The 27,507-nt window shown below is 39.0% G+C and overlaps 1 protein-coding gene across 3 annotated transcripts in view; it reads right to left on the bottom strand.

The window, feature by feature from the left end:
• Window positions 1-27,507, bottom strand: part of pitpnm3 (PITPNM family member 3) — a 105,079-nt gene that overhangs the window by 59,696 nt on the left and 17,876 nt on the right. For 2 of the 3 annotated variants that reach the window (XM_059330857.1, XM_059330856.1), the window contains exons 2-3: window positions 27,338-27,433; window positions 12,667-12,777 (exon numbers count right to left, since the gene is read on the bottom strand). In XM_059330857.1, coding sequence (XP_059186840.1) covers window positions 12,667-12,777; window positions 27,338-27,433 — 207 coding nt within the window. The remainder of the gene's footprint in view (window positions 1-12,666; window positions 12,778-27,337; window positions 27,434-27,507) is intronic. The other variant, XM_059330858.1, reaches the window with a different exon arrangement.

A 27,507-nucleotide genomic window follows, 5' to 3' on the forward strand; every position in this document is an offset into this window, starting at 1 on the left:
ATATCTTCATATCATCCCATCTTTACCATAACTGTTCTCAAGATGAAGATATGAATAAAGAAATAATTTTGTATTACAGGTAAGTAGGAGGGAAATTATCTAGAATGGTGATAGGTAATTTTTCACTTGATTCGGAAGTGTGTGCTCTTAAGTATCAACAGGTTAGGGTGCTCATTTGCTCTCTCCTGACTGGGTGAACAGCCCCCTCTGACCTCTGGCACAGTACAGGCATGCTAACACGCTCAGCCATCTGCTCACTGCTGCTGGAAGCTGGGTCTGTCGTGTTGCTCGACTGCGAAAAGACACCAGGAGACGCCACCAGCTCTACTGCATGACAAACCTGCCGACCCCTATACACACACACACACACACACACACACACACACACACACACACACACACACACACCAACCATAAGGTGATGCACCACACAAACTGACTCAAAGACACATATACATTCAGAAACACGCACACACAGTCTGTCCCTAACAGACCCCTGACAGCTGCTCTATACACTGCAGCTGCTGTACTGCAATAAACACTTACTAATTCACACTAACACACACACACACACATATACAGCAGGTGGAAGTGACGTAGCTCACCGAGGCTGACTCAGGACCTGTAACTGCAACGTGCTGATCTGACTGTGGCCAAAAGAACTGGATCAAACATATTGACAAATGTGTCCTGAAAGATCATTTAAAATTCAATGATAAACAAAAAGTCAAAATCTATAAATAGTTGATGGAAGTGGTAGCAACAGCTGTCTGAAGATAGTTTGCACTAGGAAGAGTGGAAATAAACTAAATTTAAAAATGTGGATTTGAATCGATGTTGGATACTTGCAGGAATCATGCAAATAAATATGATGCAGTTGCACAAGCAACAGGTGCAGGTATCAAAAGTGTGGCACAAAAACAAGCACTACTGGAAGCAATGACAAAATGGGATCTTTTAGCTGTTCTGCCCCTCGACTCTGGAACAAACTCCCTCAGTACATCCGGTCTCTAACAACACTGTCAACCTTCAAGTCACATCTCAAAACGCACCTGTTTAGACTAGCCTACCCCTAATATATTCATAATTTTTAATTTACAATTTTTCTCTGTACTGTTTTAGTGTTGTTTATTATTACTGTCATTGTTGTTTTTATTATTGTTCTTATTTGTAATTGTTTTATTGTTGTTCATTATTATTGCCATTGCTGTTTTATTATTATTGTTTTATTTTTAATTGTTTATTGTAAGGTGACCTTGAGAGTCCTGAAAGGCACCTATAAATAAAATGCATTATTATTATTATTATCAATAATAATAATAATAATAATAATAATAATAATAATAATAATAATAATAATAATAATAATAAAATATGAGAAAATTAAATAATAATTTGGCATTTTGGGAAATACACTAATTTGCTGCCTTGTCTGAAAATGTCCATAAATATGAAGTCTGTTGGTTAGCTTAGCTTAAGACTGGAAACAGGTAAAACACTTAGTTTGGCTTGATCCAAAAGTAACAAAATCCTGTAAGCACCTCTAAAGTTCAAAATGTTGATTCTCATTTGTTGTATCAGTACAAAGTGTAAAAACTCCAGGCTAGCTGTTTCCCCACGTTCACCTCTTTATGCTGAGCTAATAAGCTGACCGGCTGTTGGCTGTAGCTTCACATTTTCTGTGCAAACATGAAAGTCTTTTCAATCTTTTCATCTAACTCTCAGCAGAAAGCCAATTTCAAACTATTTATTTTACACAACAAAAGAATAAAGCTGATAACAGAGAAACCTTCAGAGGACAGAATATTTTACATAGTTAAAAATGAGGCATTCACTGCTTAACTGAACATCTTAAGCTTTGCCATTTGTTCATTCATTCATTTATTCATTATCCTTAACCGCCTATCTGCACTCAGGTTGTGGGGGGCTGGAGCCGATCCCAGCTGACATTGGGTGAGAGGCGGGGTACACCCTGGGCTATCACAGGGCTGACACATATAGAGACAGACAATCACGCTCTCATTCACACCTATGGGCACTTTGAAGTCACCAATTAAACCTAAGTGCATGTCTTTGGACTGTGGGAGGAAGCCGGAGGACCTGGTGAAAACCCACGCTGACACGGGGAGAACATGCAAACTCCACACAAAAGAGCTGCAAGCTGAAGTTTTGCCATTTGTTGTCCAACCTTATGTAGACTTTTTATAATTGCTGTATGTAAATGTCAAATGCACATGTATGTATGTACATGCAAGTTAATTAATTTAGCTGAGTTGCACAGCTCACATAAAGAGTCCCAAAAGTGACATTACAACATCTAACAAAAGTGAGCAGCAGACTCTGTAAACCCCATTTATTCATGGATTGGATACATATTTTTAATACAACCATGCATGACGTACTAGCTAACTAAAGCTAAATGCATATGAAAGGCACATTCAAAGCTAAATGAACTGCATTTATATATCTGTTTTCTAGTCTTTGCGAACACTCAAAGCACTTTATACTGCAGACAGTGCTGAATCACACACACACATAGTGGTGGCTGAGGTTACCCTTAATGGTGCCACCTGCCACCATCGGGAATTCATTCACACACCGATGAACGCAGCATCGGGAGCAATTTAGGAATTAATTAGGCATACTTCGACATGTAGGCTGCAACGGTCAGGGACCGGACCACCGACCTTTTGATCAGTGGGCGACTGCTCTACCAACTGAGTCACAGCCTCCACAAGCTGACACTGAAGACAAAATCATCAGTACTGGATTGGTATCAGCCAAGTCAATTCTATTTATAAACCCTAAGGTCACATTTTTCTTAGATGTCTTTATAGAGAGTAGTGTAGAAAGTAGTAGCAGTAGTGGGATAATGATTTACTGACAGAAACAACATAAATGCAGCACATAAGTGTTTATTAAGTAATAAGCTGAAGAGTGCTATTAAGCCGTTTCTACCTGCGAGTGCTACACTGACTGTGCTACGTGCCATTTCTGCAGCACATAAACACCATCACCAACGACAACAACAAAAACAACGCTCAATCAACATTTCTTAAGGGTCAAGGGAAGTGTCAACCATCAGCGGGAGAAAGCTGTGGAACTGAGGGGCAAGGCGCACCACACCGATTTGTTCCTTTTCATTTCATGCAGTTGTTCTCACCTCCTCCTCCTCCTCACTCTTCCTCTCCCCTCCTTACCCCACCCCTGGAGCTCCAGGCGCCGACACTGTTGTTTGGGTGTGATAATCCGCTCTCAATGTGGGATCACACAGCATTTCTTACTTCATATCCTGTCAGACCAATGTGCACATGTGCACACAAATGCAGACTTGCACACATGTTATAGATACACAGAGCAACAGGAATACAGACCCACAGAGGAAAGAGCCTCTGACAACAAATGCACAAAGGGCTGTAAAAATAGACAGATGAAGCACTTCTAACATATGAAGTCACTTGTTAATCATTACCTCACCTCTCCTGCTTTCTTTTGCTGTTGTGTTTTTATTATCACTATGCAGAAATGCAACATTTGCCTTTGTAAGCTGTTTTTGTTGTTAAGAGAAAGACAAAAGGAGAAACATTAATTTTACGGGCATTAAAGTGAGAGGGTGATTGAGCATTGTGTTCTAAAAAATTGACCAAGGGAAGAAAATAGGCGGAATACAAATGAGTCTAAGACCTCAAATTTATGTTTTCTGCATGTGTTTCTGAATAGAGCCACAGGGTGCATGCAAAAGAAGAGAGCTGTGGTGCTCCATACAAAATGGGTAATACATTTCTCTCTGGGTTACTCTGTGTGGAATAATTTTTACCGTGTATTATGTACGGTCTGTGTTGGGCTGTTAGGCAAGACTTATCACTTAGTCATCTCCACATGCTTCCACTGACGTAGCCACTTTAGCTAATCCTAGTTTGGCAGCACACACAGAGGAAGCAGCCAAATTCATAGTTTTTGTTTATCGTGGAGTCGGTAATTTCTTAAAGGTTATGTAAAATGACTATCTCAGGTTAAATTTTACAGCATCGGCCAGTAATTGAAGTGGGATAAAGATGGCGATGAAAAGAGCACAGCGTAAATATACCCATAAGAGTGTTTGCATTGGGAACAGATGGGGAGCCTGAAAGTCGTCAGAGCAGTAGCTGATGCTAGATCACAGGGCTTCACTGAGAGGAGGAGAAGAAGAAGAAAGAGTACAGTGGAAAATCAGGGGCAGTTGTGCTCCAGGCATTCCTCTCTGTCAAGGAGGTTTCCATCACTGTTGCCTCTATTGGGAGGGAAAGTGTTTACAGTCGCCCGTAGCTTGTGGAGTAATGAATGTAGGAAGATAGAGAGGGGGGAAATATAAGAACATGATGAGGTGATGTGATGGAAAAGGAGTGAAGGAGCGGAGAGGCCGGGGGGGAAATGGATGGTTAGAGGAGCTTAGGAGAACAAAAGAGGGTATGAAAGAATAATGGAGAGCAAAGGGAGAGAGGTTATAAACCCACAGACGTATTTGAGGAACCGATCAAATAGATGGAGATGAAAGGGTAGTGGATGTTGCTGCACAACTGCTATACACAGGCTGAGAGGAGTCCAGCTGCACCTCTAAGGTTTCCTCAAAGGAGTAAACCTGCAGCTACTGCTGGGCAATGTATTCATATCATGATATGAGACTAGATATCGTCTTAGATTTTGTGTTAATTTTTTGTCAAAGCACCAATAGACAACCCTACAATTTCTTCACAATATTGATATTTACGTATTTGGGACAAAATAACGTGATATTTGATTTTCTCCATATGGACATAACAACTGTTATGGGAGAGAGATCACACGTAGAGTTAGCACTCAACTTTGCAGTTCCCCTCTGCTCTATGTAGTTTTATAGTCTTTTTACTAATTGTTTAGGTCTCCACACATCTTAAGCGAACTTTACTGCTCTGAGCACCACAAGAAAATGACATATAGTCCCATTATATTCAGGAGAAAGCAGAAACTCAGAATCGGTTGATTTCTCCAATACTCTGCACTCACACCAAAACCCTCTAGATCTATAAATTTATATAGTACTGTTCAAAAATCTTAGGCAGACGTGGGAAAAAATGCCTAGCAGAATTTATGCAGGTTAAAAGGCAAAGGGTGGTCACACCAAATATTTTCTTGTATTCACTCACTTTGCATTTTTGTTAATTGATAAAAAATAAACTATTGACATTTCTACTTTTTTACAGCATTTTTTTCACACCAGCCTAAAAAGTTTGCACAGTACTGAAGCACAACATGTAATAGGAATAATATGTCTTTCTGATTTTGGGTTGAACTGTCCCTTTAAGATGCCAACCATGAACGCCAACATTCATTTAAAATCAGCGTGCAGACTTTTATTGCATCTCTGTCTCCCTTGTTTCCTGTCACCTCCCCACTGGCTATCCAATAAAGGCATGAAATACACTAAAAATGTTATTCATTTTGAAATTTCTTAACTGCAACATTACTTGTTGGCCAAAATATTCACTAACACTGAGATACTGATGTATCTGTGTGGAATAAAATTGTGCAATTTGCAAAAAAGGACCTCAGTGCAACACAATGGCTTTAAAACATCACATGATTCTGTTAATGTTCCACTTTCTTCATCTTCGAGGATAATGTCCACCTCTATGACCCCAGCCACTTTTGCTGCAGCACACAGTGTTGGTGTTGCTTTGAGACAGGTTTTGCTCAGCTAAATTTATGCCTTTAATATTCCTGTGCTCCCACTGAGTGTAGGATGTAAACAACCAACCCAAGAGCCACAGCAGGCATTTGCACATTTGTATGCAGCACCGTGTTGGGGAGTGTTTCTATTCTGGGTAAGTTTGACTTTGTTGCAACTTAAGGCTGAGAGACGGGGAGAGGGAGAGAGGGAGAATGCAATTAGCATTACTTAGACAGTTCAAGGAAAATTCTCAACAGCAGCCTGCGAGCATAAAAGTGTACTGAAACCCGCGGTCCAGTATTTTCTTTCTGCGTCATTGGGTCTCGAGTGGAACAAGACAGCACATAAGTGATGATAGGTTTTCTGGAAAACAAATTTATGCAATATCATAGTGTTTGCACACATGCTTTGCCATTTCAGTGGTGTAAACTGAAACGAAAAAAGCTCCTGCTGTGTGAGACACAGCTTCACATGTATTATATTACAGAAGGAGCATCTAATCTTTGCCGCCCCTTCTATTACACAAAAAGATTGGCCAGCTTACTCATAATGTTTTCATGCATTAAAGAAGATAAAGAAAGGTGGTCTCAGTGGGCGTCAGTCTGAAAATGCCAGGGGCGCATACAGTTTTACAGAGCAGACACTGTATGACTACGTAATTATGCCTCAGTCCCCCACTATGGGTAGGTTCCAGCTACAGACACCATATATATCACACACTCCACTTAAGGTAACATATCTCAGTCATCTATAGCAAGGTTATTTTTTTCAATGGGCACTGAGTATGCTTAACTTCTCAAGCACCACTGAAGTGTGTATCAGCTCCAACATCAGACACCCTGTCAGTAATAGAGAAATGGCGCACAAAGAAGACCCTCATTTTTTGAGCACTTCTCTGATGCAGGAGCCAAGAGATTCATGAGAACTGACGACAGTGGCAGCAGGAAGCTATCAACTACACAAAGCTCCTGTCCCATCCAATCAACTACTCTCTTCAGTCACCTTGCTGTATGCGTTGTAATACATGTGTTTTTATGTTGAGCGCTTTCATCATTTTAACTTCACTTCAACGTTTGACGTATCATTAACTTTATATGATGAACTGTTTGCACACAGTTGCTTTTTACACATCCATCAGTCAGAAAAGTAAAACGTTAATTCATTTGGAGCCATATCTGTGTCCTCCTGGTGAATATATGTCTTTTAGCCCTGTTTTCGGGCAGAATAACTTGCTAACGTGCCTGCCTGTTGTTTGGCATAACGTACAGTATATTTTTTTGCTGTATTATTGCTGAAAACAGCTCCTTGCTGTGGCCAAAGACAAACTGAAACAAAACAATTCGCTTGAAGTTGCTAGTCGGATGATAATGACTTATTTCCAGATTGGTTTGTCTTTTTTCATGAGATGGAAGGGTGTAGCATGGGCCGAGGAAGAACCCATTGAATTTTGGAGCAGATTCAAACAGGGCTGATACACAAAGTATTTTTCACTTTGGTTAACGTTGCAAGAAAGGGCAATTGTGCTGAATTCATGTGTTGTTGGATTAAACCCAGACTGAGAAAATTCAAGTGAACACCCCCTCAAGTTAGAACTTTAGCATGCAAGCTTTATAATTGAAAAAACAAAAACAAATCCAATAACAAATGGGGAAGCACTTGATGTTTTGTTCATGAAAAACTGTTATTTCCTTTGTCTTGACAGGTTCTGGTGCTGTTCTACCGCACTACAATAACTCTGACTTATTACTGCTGCTGCAGTGGACCACTTCACAGGTCATAACTGGTTTTCGTGAGTGGTTTCTTGATGGGATGTGTGTGTGTGTGTATGTTGGGGGGGGGGGGGGGGGGGGGGGGGGGGGGGTGTAAAATATTCACAGTGAATCCACTTCTTCAGTTACCACAACATGACTTAGTACAGAATCCCTGCATGAGCGGTTTCTTTCATCTCTGCAGGACCAGACTGCACTCCCACTGAAGGCCAGTGATTAAAAGCATCCACTCTAGTTTGTCAAACCTCAACGCTGACCTTTACAACAAGAGCTGATCCATTTTTTTGTCAACAAAAACCCCAAACACATGCTATGGTATTAGCACAGGACTGACAGAGGAGCTGTAAAGCACAGTTCATTAAATCCATGTTATTATTATTGATTTTGATATGGTTAAAGTGACTGTTTCTTTGCTGCCGTCCAATTTAAAGCCGCACTCTATTTATCACCATATGTTCCCTAACTTTGGCCGATGAAGCAAAAAAAAGAGAAACTGATTAGTTCAAAAAACTAATATGAACCTTTAGTTATGCATAAGCACCACTTAACCTTCATATATTGCTTTAAAACCATTATGGAGAGTGACAAAAAGGCTATAAAACATCAGTGGCAATTTACTCCTGACACATGATCCAGTTTTCTCTTACATGAAACCACACAGTTGTGGGGGAACTATTCAATTAAAATTCACTGATCTGCATAAACTGAAACTATCTTATTGTGTCTGAAAAATACTGTGTTGTTAAACCACCGGGAGATATGTTATTCGGTTATTGCAGTTGGATAATCACACCGGAGACTTTGATGAACGAATCTAATTAAATAACTTTGTCACAGGAAGAATTCATCAGCAGAATCACTTGCTTTAAAGTCTGTTTTGTGGTCTAAAATGAAATCCTGCTGAAATATGATATTCCTCCTGCTGTTTGGTTCACAAATATTTTCAGCACAGCTTCTGTCTTTTTTACTGTTTTTCGAATGGTTCTATTTACAGCACACCAATGGAGCAGATTTAGACATATTTATCAATTTAACTGAAGCTTATTCTTTCAGGACCAAGAAAAGTCTTTCAGTCTGGGGTGGAGGCAAAACTAAGGGTTGTCATTGAATAAATAAAATTCTAAGTTGACCAACATGCATATGATTCTGTTGAGTAATTAATTTAATCGATTGTCCCTACAAAGAATCATTCGAAAGCACCACTTTATATCTTGTGTTAGTAAAGATGTGCTTATACATTTCTCAGTAGTAATCATCAATATGATCCCCTTAAAGCATTACAAATTATGAATCAACTAAAGAAATCTTCGACTAAAAGACCAATTGGTCGAATAATCAACTAAGAATGGGAAACCCTAGCAAAAAAAACAACAACAGATGATTCGTGTCTGGAAGCAAGTCAAGTCTAATTTTAATCTTAAACTGATATCCCTTGTACTACCCATAGCGAGGAACCCTAACTTTGCCCCATTTATACAGTCATGGAAAAAATTATAAGACCACCCTTGTTTTTTTTCAGTTTCTTGTTAATTTTATTGCCTGGTACAACTAAAGAGACATTTGTTTGTACAAATATGATGATAACAAAAAATAGCTCATTAGAGTTTAATTTAAGAGCTTATATCTAGCCATTTTCTAGCCAATGGTTTTCTTGATAATGATTTTGGTTATTATGAAGAAAACTCTTAAATCAAACTTTTATGAGCTATTTTTGTTGTTACCATTATATTTGTCCAAACAAATGTACCTTTAGTTGTACCAGGCATTACATTTTTATAAGGAATTGAAGAAAAAATGGTCTAAAATTTTTTCCATGACTGTAGATGGAGCCTTCCGTACTCGGAGCAAAAAAGGGTATTCTTAGTATTAGACACTTACACTGGACATAGTCGGTGTCTTTGTTTCATTCACACGATTACAGAAGAAAATATACAGTACATAGAGTGGAACAACAACTGCTTTCGCTATTTATACGTTAGGGGTTACATACGGAAACACTTAAAAGGTTTTATTACTAGGGATGGGTACCGAATTCGGTACTTTTATAGGTACCGACCGAATTCCGTCGGTACTACCGAGTACCGATTCATGTAAAATCAAACGGTACCATGTTTCGGTACCTAAACGGCGTTAACTTTAAACTGATCATTGATTTCAACCCGTTTTCATTTGACGTCTTTGATTAACAAGCGTGCTGACGATCGCACTATTTTTTTAAATGTATTTACCTCCTCGTCTGGTCCTGTCTGCTCACCGCGGCCGCTAACTGCTGCCCTCTTCCACCGCGGAACAGAGACCAACAGCCGGCTCTAGGTCTTCTAGCCGCCAGCTGCTATCTTTCCAATGTCTCTACCCGGGCTTGGCCTTCGTCTGCCTCCAGATTAGACCTTCCTTACTCAGTTTGCTCTCTCCAATCATCCGTAGACTTTTCATTAGCAGCTAGAAGCTAGCTGCTGCATCTCTGGTCCTCCGCTAATACTCCGCTCTTCAACTCAGGAATATTACCTGCCACTTTACTTCAAACTGCTTCGCTGAAATTAAATCCCTCGGACTCCTGCTTCATCCCCGATATGTGCACAGAGCAGCCCGACTCAACTTTGTTTATTCCATCATGCTATGCCCACAATACTGTCTGACCGGTGCTGCGCCGCACAGCTACGACGTCATCACAACAAATCACACGTGCACTTGCAACTTTTTTTTTTTCTCCTCCGTGCTTTGCCACCTGAGAGCGCTCCTCTGCATTCTTTGATAACACTGCAACCTTCATGTTACAAAATGTACGTTCACTCAACAATAAAGCACTGCTCATCCTGGATTTTATATTGTTTTGATATATTTTTTAAAGTTTATATTTTGAGAAATAAATATGTTACGCAAAAGTACCGAAAATTGGTACCGTTGAGTACCGGTACCGATTCCCAGGTACCGGGTATCGGTACCGTATCGATTCAAATGTGAAAGGTACCCATCCCTATTTATTACTGAAACAAGACTGTCTGAGAATTGTCGCCAAAGGAAAGTCCGTTGATATCCCACATTTATAAAACTCTATTAATAGAATCCCCATCGTCTGAAAATAATAAGCATAAGTGGGAATTTGGCAAACCAATTCCAAATGATTTATAGTAAAAGAGCCTTGAGCTCATACATACTTGTTCAAATAATTCAAAACACTGTCTCATCCAATTTAAAATTACACACAGGCTCCACTACTCAAAGGAAATATATGTGGTCCACTGTGTGTGATAAATGCCAATCCTCTGTGGCAACACTTACACAAATAGTTTTGATCTATGTCCAAAGGCTCAATCTTTTTGCATTGATATTGGTGACATTATGTGTTAAGTCATAAATACTCATCATTCTTGGAACATCTGTGACCTTCAGAGAACTAAACGCAACACAGCAGCGCTTTCTCTCTTTTTGTCTCATAACGGCAAAGAAATAAATCCTCATTTTACAGAGGAGCACAACTGTCCCTACCTCTAAGATGTGGCCAGAGGATTTAACGAACAAACTTCATTTGGAAAGGATAAGATGTGCTCTGAAAGACAGAAACCCTTCACATCATATCTCGCAACTAAAAATCCAGTACAGCAGTCCTCATCCTACAGCACAGCAACTGAGACGGTTTAAGAGTGAAAGGTCTTTGTGGCTGGAGGGAGGTGGGTGTATTAGATGTTAATGCACTTATTTCTTTATTACTTTATATAATTATTACCTTTGTGCCTGTTACAATATTTTGGTTCCTAATGACTCAAGGATTACATGCACAATTGTAATGGTCATGAAAATTTATCTTGAATGCAATGAATTTAATTTCTCAGTAAAAAAGATAATATAAATGCCATGTTAGTCCTCTGTATCTTTAAATAAGAGCATTGAGAAAGAACAATACAAATAAAAATAAGGAAAGGGAACATCCTGTTTACTGACCATTGTAGAAAATGTTTCCATATTTACTTCTTTTGTGTTTCATTAACTGATTTCCATTTGAAGAATGAACTTGACAAAAACAGAGAGCAAAAGGAGGCTGAGCATACACATATACTCAATATATTTGTATTACGGTCTGGTTTTTTATTTGAAATTTCATGGTAGTGAAAGTTCTATAGAAGTGAAAAAGATTGGGACCTCTTTGCTCGGAAAGAGTGAATTTTAGTTTAAGTGATGCTTCAGATGTGAATAAAAATACTGCGGCGCAGCAAGAGAGCAAAGAACAGAAAACCGACACGTTTCAAGCTCAGCGCTCTTCCTCAGGCATCAACGATCATCGAGAGGGAGCACCGAGAGGGAGCACTGAGCGTCGCATATCTGCATGTTAGATCTCAGCCACCATTATGTTTATCTGCTGCTCACTTTGTGCTTCTGTTTATTCATGCACATCAAAAGCCTCAATAACAAAAATGTTCTCTTTGCAAGCAGGGACCGTCCAATCTTTTTCACTTTAGATTATGTCCTGAACCACGCGGGAAGATATTTTCCCAGGAGTTGGTGAAGCGAGTCATCGCAAAGGCAAATGCCTTTGACACAAACATTATGTTGGATGGCCAGGAACCCGACTCCAACTGGAAGCCCATTTTTCTCTGTATCTACTGGATAAGCGGCGTCCAGACAGACAACAAACAACACTATGTCCATTGCCCTTTTGATCCTGGTTCAACTTTCACATCCTGCTTCAAATGTGATATAAACTGTCAAATACATGCAAATGTCCCAACCAGGTGAGAAGCACTGTGCTATTTTTACAGTTTACTTTGCTAGAAAATCATGCCTCAAAGAAGAACAAATGCCTTTGTGTCTTTATGTTTGTAATCCAACTTGTCACTGATACCCTGTAATAGTACACACACACACACACACACACACACACACTAACCCTTGCAGTGTTTATCTGGAGAGCTACTGTTGGTCTGACTGCAGCTTGAAATACGCAAATATTTACTTATACTCATTACGCCTCGATAAGATGAAATAAGGGTCTTTATCTCATCTGTCAGCTCCCTAGAGGTCAAAAATGACTTAATGTGGCTTTAAATAGAAGCTACAATTCCTCTAGAGTCCAGCCACCATTATAATCACCAGTGACTCATGAGTGTGATTATACGTGTGTGTGTGTGTGTGTGTGTGTGTGTGTGTGTGTGTGTGTATGTGTGTGTGTGTGTGTGTGTGTGTGTGTGTGTGTATGTGTGTGTGTGTAGACTGTACCATGCGACTGGTCCTCCATGTGTCCCAGAGTTTCAATCTGCTCCACCAGGTCATTTGAGTTCCACTGACTCATGCCGAGGAGCATGGCGCTCTTCCCCTCCATAACATCTGCTGGGACACACAAGCACACACACACAGAAACACACACACACAGAGAAACACACACACACACACACACACACACACACACACACACACACACAAACAAACAAACAAAGAGGAGTAAAACAGTGTATAAAGGCATTTAGTTATGCTGCTCCTTTTTCATGGAACCAGCTGCAAAATGCGCTAAAACTTAAGGAGCTGGTTTCTCTAAACATGTTTAAGTCCTTACTTCATGATGTTGAAGCTGGCTCTTCTGTCTGTACATGCTTTGTTTGATGATGTTCTGACTGTGACTCTATTTTTATGTTCTCTGTTGTTTTTAAATTATTGTCTGTAACTAACTGTGCTGCTGCCTGTCTTGACCAGAACTCTTTTGTAAAAGAGATTTTTAATCTCAATACGACTTTCATGGTTAAATAAAAAATAAAAAATAAAAAATCTCTGTCTGTGAAAAGTCAGTGTTATTGGAGCTCGAGCTTACACCTCCCTCACTCTCATGTTAGTTTTGTAGCAACTGTTGGGTGGATGATTTACACCTTCATCAGAGGGTGCAACACAGTTGTGATTTGTGCCTGTTGAGCATGGTTTCCACTGTTTAAATGTGGCTTAGCAAACACACTGCTTATGTCAAACAGCCAGTAAACAAAACAACACAACACCACATGACTGCCAACAATATGGCAATCAAAAGACACATACACATACGTTCATGGCTGAAAACAAAAGGAATGGCTATTGTGCTGCCTCTGACAACACTTTGATTAAATGTAAATTGGTCGGAATGATGTTGACACAGATTAATTACACCCTAAAGACTGCGGTGTAACATGTTTATTAAACCGGCATACCAGATATTTATCTTTATCTATTCTCCACAGGAAGCACTGTTACACCTTCAGCCACACTACTGGCTGCTGATGATGAGCTGATAAAGATTCAATGTCATATGTGCAGCATTGCATGTCGCCTGCTCTCCACCCTGTGAACAAACACTGTTTTTTCCATGCTTTACACACTATGTGTAGCCTTGACACCTGACCAATCTCATTTGAGTTTTATATAATGAAGTCTGCAGCGTTTATGTCCATGTTTACAATAGGTAACAATAATCTTCTTCTCTGGACCCATGTTAAAGGGGACATGTAATGCTTATTTCCAGGTATTTTAGGTTCCTACTTGAACATGTTTACATGCTAAAATGTTTAAAAAAAATATACTGTATAGCAGCACATTATAACCTGAGAAAAATCACTTATAAAAGCTTATTGCGATTATAATGTAAACCTTAACGCAAATATCTGATCAGACAATCACATGGCAGCAACTTAATGCATTTAGGCATGTAGACATGATGAAGACAACCTGCTGAAGTTCAAACTGAGCATCAGAATGGGGAAAAAAATGTGATTTAAGTGACTTTGAACAAGGCTTTGACAGGCTGGTCTGAGTATTTCACAAACTGCTGATCTTCTGGGATTTTCACAAACAACCACAAGAGAAAATATCTAGTGAGTGGCATTTCTATGGGCCAAAATTCCTTGTTGATGCCAGAGGTCAGAGGAGAACGGCCAGACTGGTTCAAGATGATAGAAAGGCAACAGTAACTGAAAAAAACACTCCTTACAAGGTATGCAGAAGACAATCTCTGAACACACAACACGTCCAACCTTGAAGCAGATGAAGACCACACCACCACTTTATTAGGTACACCCTGCTAGCTGATAGAGTGGCCGGTGAGTGTAGAAATCCATCAACAGATGAAAACACAGAACAGTCGAAAAACCTTAGGTTTTTCTCGCAGGGATTAATTTTACTTATTTATTTATTTGAACTTTGGCTACATTTGACACAAACATCTGACATTAAGGATTTCAGAAATGTAGTAGTTGATACTCAACAGTACAGTAAAAAATAAAAACAAAACAATGAATCCCCTTTAATTCCTCCTGACCCCCTGAGTTTATCGTCATCCTGGTCTTTCATACCAGGAGGAATTCATTGAACCTAAGTTACAACATCTTTCAGTTACTTTCCTTTACTTCTGTTTTGTTTCTCCACATGGTGCAGAGCAGAAAAAAAGGTGCAGTGACCAAAAGGCTGTCCGAAAACTTGTTGCTCTCGCTACCAATATTAGCTGTTTCCACAATGCAAGGCTGAAATTCAGTTCTTAGTCCAGTCTCACTCTATGCTGCAGCATACCAAGCTTGTGTCATCTGACTTTTAGTGGTGGGTGAGGTGAGGGAGCTCTGTATGCTGCAGCATGCTCCCTACTGTATGAGAAACTTGCTACCAAAGTATCAGCTCTAGAGATATCATTATATGTATGACAGAAACTAAGGAAAAGCATAATAGGTCTCCTTTAATAGGACGTTTTTTACAGCCTCAGCTTTATTTCTGTAGCTCTGTCTATCAGTACAATTGCTGATATGTCTGAACATGAAAAATTGCTAATATTCATGGACTCCAGGCCAACAAACATGAACAGTCAAACAGGTAACAGGATGAGTCATGCAGGAAGAAAACCCTCTATCTGACAGACTTCTCTCCTCTCTCACACATTCCTGCCTGGCAGCCCTGAAACACTGTGACGTGGGTCTACACCGCCTGTCCTTTTGGATCACACAGCGGCCAGTCTACCGGTCACAGTTTGTCTTTCGCTATCCGCTCTGACTCCCTCCCCTCTTTGGTGCCCTTTCTTGCCTCTGGTCAGACAATACTGAGCCGGATGTAATAATGCAGGGACATGGCACACACACTTGCAGATTCAAACATACACAGACAAGCACAAAGAAAATGGAGAGGAGCGAGAAAAAGATACACAGAGGGATGCATATTGGATCTGAACAAAGCGGTGCAGGATGTAAGAAAGCCTGTGTTTGGACAGGAGGAGAATGCAAAGCAGGCTTTATACCCTGAAAAAAGCAGGTTACTGAATCTTCTCCTGCAGAGATGCTCGGAGCCAAAACAGAAGCTCCTCTAAGAAGCAAAACATGTTTGAGCCAAATAGAAAACTGCCAACACTATTAAACCAGGTGCACAAATAAACTGCACAAATAATGAAGAGAATGACGCCAGCCGATTGAAGCTGCCAAACCTCCTTGGGATGTACAACAAAAAAGCAAAATCTGATTCAAACATTGGGGTGAGAATAGAAATAGAAGCGTGAGATCTGCCTGCAGCTGGCAGCCTCGAGGGAGAGAAAAGAGATTTAGAAACATCCTTCAACCTGTCGGCTCACAGTGAGCAAGTGTCAGAGTGGAAGAGAGAGGAATAGATGCCGCGATTGTTAAACGAAGAGGAAACGGCCTCGGGTGACCTCTATCACTTCAATTTTTCGTGTCGTCTCATTCTCAATTTCTTGATCTCATCATCATGCATTAGTTGAAGCAGAGGAAATACCATAACACTACTTCTGGCTTTATTTTGGGCCATACAACTCGTGATGACGCACTATGAAAATGAGATTGCTTAGGGGATTATCCCGTAAACAGCCTGTCAGGTAAGTAGGCTACCGAAGATAGATGGCATTGAAACACCACCAGTAAAGCTCACAAGCAGACAATATGCGTAATCGGATATATAAGAGTGAGAAAAAATGTATAAAAGACATGTAGGTATGATTTGATTCTTAAATAGTGCCTAGAGTGGTGCTTTGTGAATCGTCTTAGAGCGGCTAACATGGCTGTGAAATCTTTAAGTTACCTTATTTTGTACAAATATGAGGTTTATTAGTCCAGTCAATACCAGTCAAGTTTAAATTTACATCCATGTCTGCTCAGACACATAAAAGCGAAGACTTTGCAGAAACATGATAAAAGGTTGTTTTTTTTGTGAAACCCTGATGCACCACCAGCAGCACAGAAGATCTGCAAAAGACACAGTTTTAAGGTATTTGGAGTCACCAATTCAGTATCAGACCAAATGTCTCCCCTTCAGTTCCTTAGTTATAGTGTTAAATAATAACTAGAAAAGTGTATTTTTTTACCTTTGATCTTTTGGATATAAAATGTCATCATGTCATCATGTCATCATGTCATCATATCATCATATCATCATACGGCCAAACATTTGTTATTCCAGGTCACAGAGATCTGAACCTTTTTGATCATTGACCACAAAATTCGAATTTTTATTGTTGAGTGAAAAGTGGACGTTTGTGCCAAATTTGAAGACATTCCCTGCAGACATTCCTGAAATATTCTGTTCATGAAAATAGGACAGACGGATGACTGGTTAACACAATGCCTCCGGCCAGCAGAAACATAAAAACCATAATTTGTTTTTTTTTGTTTTTTGTTTGTTTCTTCCTTTTGGATATCTGTATTGGTGCATATTGTCCTAGAGATCTGTCATATTGGGCAAAACATCAATACCAAAGCTGTACTGTAACCTACGAGTACAGATTGTTTATTTTTTATAGTGTTCTCCTGCAAGTTGCAGGACTTAATGTACATATATTCTTATAGCTTGTTTTATGTGCCTATATGTAGCCTGTATAATTTCACATATATATGCTGCTTGAAACAGGTTGTTGTACAGCAACACTGTCCTTCGAATCAATCTTTGCCACTGATTTCACTGATCAACACACTTTCAATCACAGAGAAGGAAGTAATCAGTCAAATCCCCACCTGCAGGGATGGCTTCAGAATGAAAAATGTCTGGGTTTCAGTGATACATGGTTCAAATCCACTGCAGCAGGTGTTACTTTCTTTTCTGTGTTATGCAAACTAAAAATTCTGCCATATTTTGAAATAGCTTATTTATCTTAGTTTTGCTATATAACAAGCAATGACAGTAAATATCTGTCTGTCTGTCCGTCTGTCCATCCGTCTATCTATCTATTTCATCATCCATCTTCCTGGTTGGATTTCCCATAAAACATTAAATAAATCAAAACCTGGGACTATGGCTTGATCACCAGAATTTGAAAAACAACCCTTTTATGGAATTTCAAAATCTGGATCCCTGCCAAAATGTAATCGTTAGTTTTTGGGTCAGAGGTCTTCTGCTCCACAACTTTTAATCCATATCTGCTCATAACATCTTGTGAGAATTTGTTAAAAATGTACAATATGAAAGCATGAAAACAGCAAACAGAGTCTCGGTCCAGAATGAAGTGAAGATGCAGAAAGGTTGAGAAAATATACTGAATGATGAGACAGACAGATCACCAGTTCCAAGCAAGACTGAATGGACTTAATTCCCATAAGAATGGGTGAGTAGGGGCCTGCTTCACGAACACGACGTTGCTATCAGCCCATTCCTTGGCCACTTGCTGAAAATGTTTAGTTAAATGGCCACAGTTTTCTTACGATTACACTACAAAACTTTTTGTCTAAGGTAAGGGGAAAAAAACTTCTTGGGTAGGGGTTATAAGATAGTTGAAAAAGTTTTTTAAAAAAATGCACATATATGCTGGACGTCAACTTATGTTTTCACATGGGTCTGCTTGGTGAACGTATTTGTACCAGCAAGTTTGAGGATTAATCTGACAATGACTATGTGATTGTTTTTAGTCTTTAAATACAAATACTGTACAAATACTGTCTTGTACAATAGTGTCTTCTTCCATCTGGGAAAACAGTCGGCCCAGTTTCCATCTACAAATAGTGCAGAGAGAAACAGCAACATCACAAGCTAGCAGCCTTGTAATAAATAGATGGCCTACTTGCATATAAACATAGTTTCCTCCAGTGACAATTTATTATGGCATTAAACTGTGGGGGCAGTCAACACCATGAATTTCCTTTCAGGCTCAATCTGTCAATTCCCCTCATTATTTAAATTCATGTCATCAAATAACAAATCTGGATTAACACAGCAAATTTCTCAACAGCTCACATCAATAAACAATGTGACAATTGAGCTGGAGCAGCCTGAAGGCACAGTCGCTCCTGATAAAGAATGAGACGTTCACCCCCGTGTATACATTTGTGTAGTTTTTACATGTGAGGGGTAAACGGAGGTTGAATGATTCTGGGGGATTGTGAGGTGGATGGCAGCACTGGGGTGAGTCAAAGAGAGGTATGATTTTTCATTTTTATTACTGCAGGTGGATGGAGGGCCCTCTGGAATTAAGTAAAAAGGGGAAATGAAAGCAATCCTGCATAAATACCTCCCATTTCTGCTGCTCACTAGTGGCATGAAAGAGCCACGAAAGAGCTGGGACACTTTAATATACGGATGATCTAGTCTGGCATTGCCACACTAATTCTGAGAAATTTTCAACCTCTGCAATTAACCCATCCCTTTACACACCATTGAATACACATGCATTCTGCACATTACTGCACATAGGGTTAGCTGCCCTTTCACCTAACCTTGACCTGTGAGTCCTGGGATTCCCCTCCGGGTACAAGCCGATTCTCTAACCTCCAGGCTAAGGACTAGTCTGGAACCTCTCAGTGAATTTTTGATTTCTTAGGGGCGTTGTCAACAAGCGCAAACCAAAATGCCTCTGGATGGACCTATAACCAATCAGAGCAACAAAACGTGTGGCGTAGCACTTAGTGACACATGCAAGTTGGGCGGTGCTTGGTCCATTTTCAAGCAAGGGAAAACATGGCGGCATACTCAAAAACAGTCACTTAAATGTTTTTCTGAAAACACTTGAGGTGAGAAATAGGCAACACAGTAACATAATCTTAACTGATATTTCATCAGCACTGCCTTTTTGACAGTTTGACCTGAGTTATGCTGGTCAGTCATCCTATCAAACCTGCCTTAGATTAAATAAACATAGCGGAGAATCAGGTGGAAATCTGTCTGAATAAGAAAGTGAGCAGATGCATCTGCCAGAGCAAATAAAACATGAGCTCGGCAGATTGGACTGGTTTCCAGGCTCTGAATGATCCTTTACATATATAAAGATATGTGTATGAGATTACACAACATAATTATACTTCAGAAACACAAGAAAATATATATTTAGTACCTAATTCAACACACCAAATAATAATTCACCAGAATTTATTTTATTAAAAGGTGCAGTATGTGATTCTGGAGTCTAAATACCAAGTCGTCAGACACGGATGATTTGGTCTCATGTACGTCACAATACACTGACCCAATGCGTCATTTGACCACTTGGGAATGGAACTCCACAATTACACACTGCATCTTTAATGGGATTAAATCATCAAGATTGATTGATTCTATGAAGCTTTTACAATTTCAAATAGAAACATAGATACAGAGTCTTCACGTCTCACAAGACGTGAAACTAACACTGTTATCCTCGACACCAAACAAATAGGAAGATTTCTGGCTGAAGCACAGGGTTTCATCTCGTTAAACAAATATTTAAAATGCCGTCCTTAATCCAACTGAGCTTTTCCAGCAAACTGATGAAGATGAGAAGTTGCTTTTGCCAAAGTAAAACCATGAAATATAAAGAATGCTGTGAAGAGCCTTGAATATTTAAGTGTGGACGAATTATTCATTAAAGGTCCTTTTGTGGAGGAACAACATCAAAGAATAATAATGCATCGCTCTCACTGAAAGTGGTTAAAACCTCTTTATTCAATCAGCTATAAAGTAAAATTTGTCTTTACTGAGAAAAGGTCAGTGAGGGCATTTGTAAAAATATGCATTAATTTGAGCTTCAAATGTCTTTTTATCTCTTTTATCAGTAACATTTGAGAGCAACTGAATCTGGATTGTAAATAAACCTGAGCTTTAACTTCCACTGGTGGAAAATGTTTTCTATTAAATAGAGGAGGTGACCGCGGAGGTGGACGGGTCATGGAGCTACTGGATATCTTCACTTTGATCTTTCTGTGTGCCTGCATGCCTCTGCTCTGACAGCAGTCTGTGTTGCACTTCTGTTTTCATCATCACTGCAGGCCACCTCGAGGGGCCTTCAACGATGTGACAAACTGACTGTGTGTGTTTTAGTGTGTGTGTGTGTGTGTGGGGGGGGGATTTGCTATGGGCAGCTGTGTGGCTGTCAGAGGAGTTGATCAACAGAGACGACAGCATCAAACCATCCAGCCAACATCTGTGCTGCCTCCACATCATGTCACACTGACAGAAACTGAACCTCGCTCTCAGTTGTCATGCGAAACAACACACAGAGAGATGGGTTTCATATCTGCTTGTGTTTTAAAATAAAATGTACATTATTGATAGTTTACGATCTGTAAATACTTAATAAAGTGTGACTTACTTAATACCAAGCATGGAAAACTGTCAAAGCATCTTGTTCTTGCTCAAATTAGTATTTTTCTTTATGATTTTTTCTTGATTCTTTTCTAACAATTAACAGTTTCCCAATTATACGCACAGGTGTGTTTTCCCCACCTGCTCTCTCTGTCTTGCCTAGACCTTTCACTGAGCAGCGGCTCTAATTCAATATTTGGAAGCAGACCGTTGAAACAAAATGGGACAAAAATTGTAACAACAACAACAACAAAAACATCCGAGAATGTACTCAGCCAATAGTCAACAGCTGATTTATTGAGGTTAAGCTGAATGCTCAGATGAAACAAGTATTTGGTACGGATGATGTCCTTTCTATGAATATGAGCATCATCCAAGTAAAATGTGTCACTATCAGTACTCGTGATGAAGGAAAAATCCTCATTCGGTAACTGTGTTGTGTTAATAGGCAAAGGGTATCACATTAAATATTGATTTGATTTAGATTTTTTTTTCTGTTCACTCACTTTGCATTTTGTTACTTGATAAAAAAAATAAACTATTAACATTTCTACTTTTGAAAGCATTCTTATTTTATAGCATTTTTCCTCACCTGCCTAAAACCTTTTTTTATATATATAATCAACTTCCCATTAGGGCCCACCCATTTCCGGTTTACACAACATTCTGAGATCATTCATTTAGCTCCTCTTTACAATACAGTATGTATTGGTCTAAATCACCCAACCAAACTCAGTATGTAAACTGAGGTATTGTATTGGTAGTAATAAAGAAATATTACAAATGAACTATCTTGTCGCTGACACAGCTGAATTCTTAAATACAGTCGTTTTAGTTGCAAATCCTTTACAATCAATTACTAAAGTCCAAAAGGCTTAATGTTGTTGACCAACAGACATTAGCAGACCACAGGTCACCTTGACAGGTAATAAAACTTGATGTTTCGGACAATTGTCCAGTTGCTTTCTCCTAAATCTGTATTTAAAAAAAATAAAAGCCTAAAACAGCCCTAAGGATAAAAGTATTCTCTTAAACCCAATGGTCATTGTTTTCTTTCAAACCCAATCTGCACAGAAAATGTCTTGTGGCGTGCACTTTCATCTTGTGAACACAAGGCTTTGTTCTTCAGCAGCTCAGATGTACACTGTACGCTGATGCTGGTCAATCATATTGAACTTTCTTTTAAAAAAGGGCCACAAAGAGCATCAGAATACAGAATATAGCCATTTCTAAACCCTCAAATTCAAATGCCAGGATGCTGGATGAGCTCCTTGAGAGGTCTCATCTTGCTTTCAACTGACGAGACATTACATTTACAAAATAATCAATACAGAGCCAGTGCATGAGCAAGACAAATGGAAAAGGAAAAAGGTCTAAAAAAAACCCACAAACAATAACAGCAACAGTCATGCTCTTCTTTTTAGCAGAAAAATGAGAAAATCCTTGACAGTCTTCATGCATTTTTATGGGTTTTCTGCGTCTACCGGGTAACACAGTGTGGATGAAGGCATTCATCATAACCACATAAATAAAACTCCCCCAAGCTTGCTGTGGCGGCTTGAGTGGTAGGCCTATAATATGACAAACATTCCCTCACTCACTCTTCATGTAATTCTTTCAGATTCTCTCTCTACTTTTCTATAAAAGGCTGAAATTGCTTTTGGCTAAAGAAAACATATATCCAGTGTGCCTGGTAGAAAGATTGAGAGTCACAGTCTTGAAGTTTGCGAGGGACTGTGGGCCAATATCTCACCAACCTTTTATGACCTTGCTCTGGTTTCCCTTTTAAGGGAGGCATCCCTCATACTGAGCATATGTTTATGTTTGGAATAACTTGCACTGTTGCCTTTTCTGCAGCTCGACTTTCCCCTCGAGCTCAGAGTAAAGTCACACAGCAACTGCGAGTGAAAAACACCGTTCAAACAACCTCGCCTGTCTTTTCTCTTTAAGCTTTGTTGTATTTCATGTTTCAGTGTTGCTATAATGGAGCATCTTTGTGGATTTGGGACAGCCGTGCTTCCATGCAACTTGAAAGGATAATCCAAGGTTTTTCACAACCAAAGGCGTGGAAAACACCGGCCCACCATAGAGTTCTTTGTGTAGAGTGAGTGATGGCCAAATCTCAGAAGAACAAGCCAGCAAATAATAAGCCAAGTAGAGATGGAGAAAGAAAAACATGAAATAAAAGAGATGGAAGCAAAAAACACCCCAATGGTACCTTCAAAACAAGCATATACACTCACTCAAATTCATGACTGATGGATGTGGAAAGTTGGAAATGACTGATTCTACTTGAAAATTCCATTGAACAAGTGCCATTCTAGTTTATACTAAGCTTATCATAAAGACTGGAGAAGAGGAAACAGCTAGTCAGACTGTCTCATTATCCTCCTACCAGTTCACCTCTGAAGCTTGTGAACATGTAATACCTTGTTTGATAAATCTGCACGTGACAGCTTATGAAAAAAAGTTAAAGTTAGATTAAGTTATTAGGATATTCACAACGTTTACTGGTAGAAATGGACTATATATTCACAACATTAAATTGTTACTTTCCACACCTACCGTAGAGGACCAGGCTTGTTCAATATTTTGGATGTGCTTATTGCCGTTGTTGCTAAAGTAACATGTGTGGATTGATTTCATGGCTGTCCAATAAATACAGTATGAAGATACAACCAGCAGCCAGTTAGTTTGGCTGAGCATAATGACTGGGAAAAGAGAGAAACAGCTAACAGAATCCGTTGACCAGCAACCTCTAAGGCCCACTAATCAATATGTCATACGAAAACCAAAGTGGAAAAACAACCTGCTGCTTGCAACTTTCTTGCGAACTGCTCATCTAGACAACTTCACACACAACACTGCACAAAGCGTTCATATTGAAAGTTACATTACTCATGACTAAGTCTGCAACAATATAACCCTTATCTCTGGCGTTTCCAGTCTGTTCATCTGATCTTGAATGTACTGTAGTGACCATAGACTGTATATAAATAGTGACGGACGGACGGACAGGAAGCTCAGCATGATGTTGGGCAGTTTAATAAGGGTTCACTCCTGAAACACTACACAGTGTATACATTTCACACGACCAATAAAAATGTCCAGTAGATCTCAAGAGCTCACACTTGAAACGGCTCTTCCCCTGGGTCCTCGATCAGAGGAACAGTTGTTGAGAAAATTCAATGACAGACAGACAGAGACTCTTTCCATTTTACTTATGCCCTGACTATTATATAGCTGATTGAAAAGCCTTGCTGGAATCTCTGCTTACAGTCTTAATGCCTCATATTTACCACACACACACACACACACACACACACACACACACACACACACACACAGCAAATAAGTGTATTTCCCAAAATGTCAAATTATAATATAATAATAATATTATTTTTATTTTCTAACTAAATAAAATAAAAATACGACAGACATCTCATCATTTCTTTCTGCTTCTGTTAGAAATAAAATGCACCAGTGTGCAGCCTCTCCCCATGCTATTCAATTAAAGAGATAAAAGGCATCTCTGTTCTGTGTTTCCTAACACTCAGTAAAGATATTTCATGGCTGAGTGTGGAATCTCATGCTGCAGATGTGTAAGTGAGTATGATGGGGAACATCTGCTCACATACACATAAGTTATCTGATTCCTCGAAGCTGATAGCTGCCTTGTCACCGGTTTCACAAAATGAATTTTCGAGCAATGCACAGCTCTGCTGCGTGACAGCTGTGATAAGGATACATATTTCATGATTTTTTTTTGGGAGCCTGCAGTGAACGTGCCTTTTTTGGCAAACAGAACATGCACAGGAAAGGGAGTGAAGGGACGTAAAAATTAAGAGTGGGAAACGAATGAAAGATTGAGGCAGGAAGACAGTGAATGGCAACAGAGAATAAAAAATGTATTAATCACATTTCCATGCACAGAACATGTGACTTCACACCGCAGCGCTTAACATTTCTTCCACGGACAAAAGTGGAAATGGAGCGGAGCACGTTCCAGTGGTAATTTGTTCCCACTGAGCCTCATTTTCAGCTTGTTTTTATATGTTATGAAGGAATGTTGGACTCCAGTAACCCGTGGCTATTGACCGACTTAATGCAAAAATATGTCCATGTTATAATAATAACACATAATTGATTAGTATCTCTACCATCACTCTCTCAGGGGATAAGCACTTGTAGTGGATAATTGGTGGGATAAGTATTCCACTTAATAGCTTCACACTCCCTCTGGGACTGTGAAAAGGCTACTAGTCGAATATCTTCTCAAGTGTTTCTATTTCTGGTCAGTCTGACATCTTGAATACATTTTCTTTGCAGTAAAGTGGACGGTGAAATTGGTTCAAAATAATTAGGAATGATGATAGTTCGAACATATTCCATTTGGTTCCCATTCTCCATGATTTGTTCTAAGCCAGATTTTCCCTCACAACAACATTAATCACACATGGACATTAAATAATATCACCCCAGGCCAGAAAATGCAGTAATTGCCAGAAAAATCTGTTAATCCCAGTTGCATTTCTCCAGCTTTAAAAAAAAACAAGAGTCCAACAGCCCACAGGCACCTCACAACTCATCACTTCGGGCTTCCAATTATCTGACCTTTTATGAGCCTTTGGTGCGAGGATCTTCCACTTTAATTAAAGCAGACAAAACAAATAGTCTGCAACTCTTTTCATCATCAGTTATTCATTTGTAATTAAGTAAAAATGCTGAGTATTTACTATATTTCATTCTCTAAGGCAGTGAACTGAATATGGTTGTCAAGTTGCTCATTCCAAAAAAGAAAGTCAAAATCAGAAGTCCAAAGTATATCTGTTAGAGGTGGGGGAAAATCGATACAGCATAGTATCACGATATTTTGCGTCACAATATTATATCGATTCAGGCTCACTTTTAGGAATATACTGGAGATACTGGTGTCATATGAAACTAGAAGATCTAAGTTATATATAGGTACCGTGTATGTCAGGTGTTGTCGTCCATACATTTGACTGAATACTTTGTTGGTCAGTCTGTGGATAAATTTTCTCTTATTTGACAAAACAATTCTTGATTGAATTTAATGTTTTGGACACAAAATGCAGTTAAACAGTTAAATTCCAATATATTGTATCGCAATACACCATATCGCAAAATGTTGAAAATCACAATACTATAGTATCGTGACTCAAGTATAATCGGGATAAAATCATGTCGTGAGGTCTCTGGTGATTCCCACCTCTAATATCTACGTTGTACAGAGTGGGACCTGTTGCTGCTCGATATATTTAAATTTCTGAAAGAAAGACTACATCTATAGTGCATTATGAGCGCATTCATAGTGAATTATAATGCTCATTATAATCAATCATAATGCATTATGACTGCATTCATAAACACATATAAAGCTTCATGATGCACTATATCAACAGTTATAAATATAGCTTATAATGACTTATAAATCCAAGTGTCTTATGCAGTATAGCTAATCATGATGTTTCATTGTTGGCGTTAAGTAAAGTGTAACACATTTTCATTAGCTATACTGCATTATAGATGCGTCTATATGAACCTCACTTTACTTAAAGCATACATTGATCATTTATTTATACTTATGGCATCCTATGAGTCCTTATAACAATTGATTGTTGAGGTGTGTGTATAGAGGGGTATGAGTAGTTGTAATGTATTATAAGCCTCATCAGTCAGCCTGTAGTTTATAACCAGTCAAGAGCACTCATAAGACACTTGGATTTATAAGTCATTATAAGCTATATTTATAACTGTTGATATAGTGCATCATGAAGCTTTATATGTGTTTATGAGTGCAGTCATAATGCATTATGATTGATTATAATGAGCATTATAATTCACTATGAATGCGCTCATAATGCACTATAGATGTAGTCTTCATAGAAAGTGTTACCGAAACTTCTCCTTGAGTGAGACATTATTAGACTCTATAACAAACAGACCGCTTCAAGTGAAACTGTTTTATTTATTATTTATTAAAGGAAACTGTTTTATTTAGGGTCTATTCCAAAACACTGTCAAACACTATAAATCAGTCTGTCAGTGGCAAAAAACACTTTTAGTCAAGGTAACATTACATTAGGTACGCTATTGCCTTTACAGCTTATTTTGCAGCTGCTGGTTACAACCATCTCACTCAATGCTGGACCAATTTCAAATTTTTTTCGGTCCCCATTAGTCATTTCAACACAAAATAAAGGTAAAATAGGGTCCAGGTTGGAAAATACTGAAACTCCTCCAAGTTTTACCTTTATAAGACTCACAAGTATGCAACACTAATGGAAAAGGGTCCATTAGAAATGCTCATACGGATCATTTCAAGTTCAGATCATTTATGAAATTTACTAAAACTACAAGAAATTAATAAGATACTAACCTCTGGCATCAAAGAACTCCTCATCGGAGCTGTCGACTGATTCTTGTGCAATATTCTGCAGACACCAATGAGTGGCGCTGTGCTTTCGTGATGATCCTGTGGGTCAAAAGAGGAAAATAAGACTGAAAATCTGCTTTTAGAAGGGAAGGATGACAGGCAGGGTCATGCCA

Source organism: Centropristis striata, chromosome 4 (genome assembly GCF_030273125.1).
Source record: "Centropristis striata isolate RG_2023a ecotype Rhode Island chromosome 4, C.striata_1.0, whole genome shotgun sequence".
NCBI classification, from domain to species: domain Eukaryota; kingdom Metazoa; phylum Chordata; class Actinopteri; order Perciformes; family Serranidae; genus Centropristis; species Centropristis striata.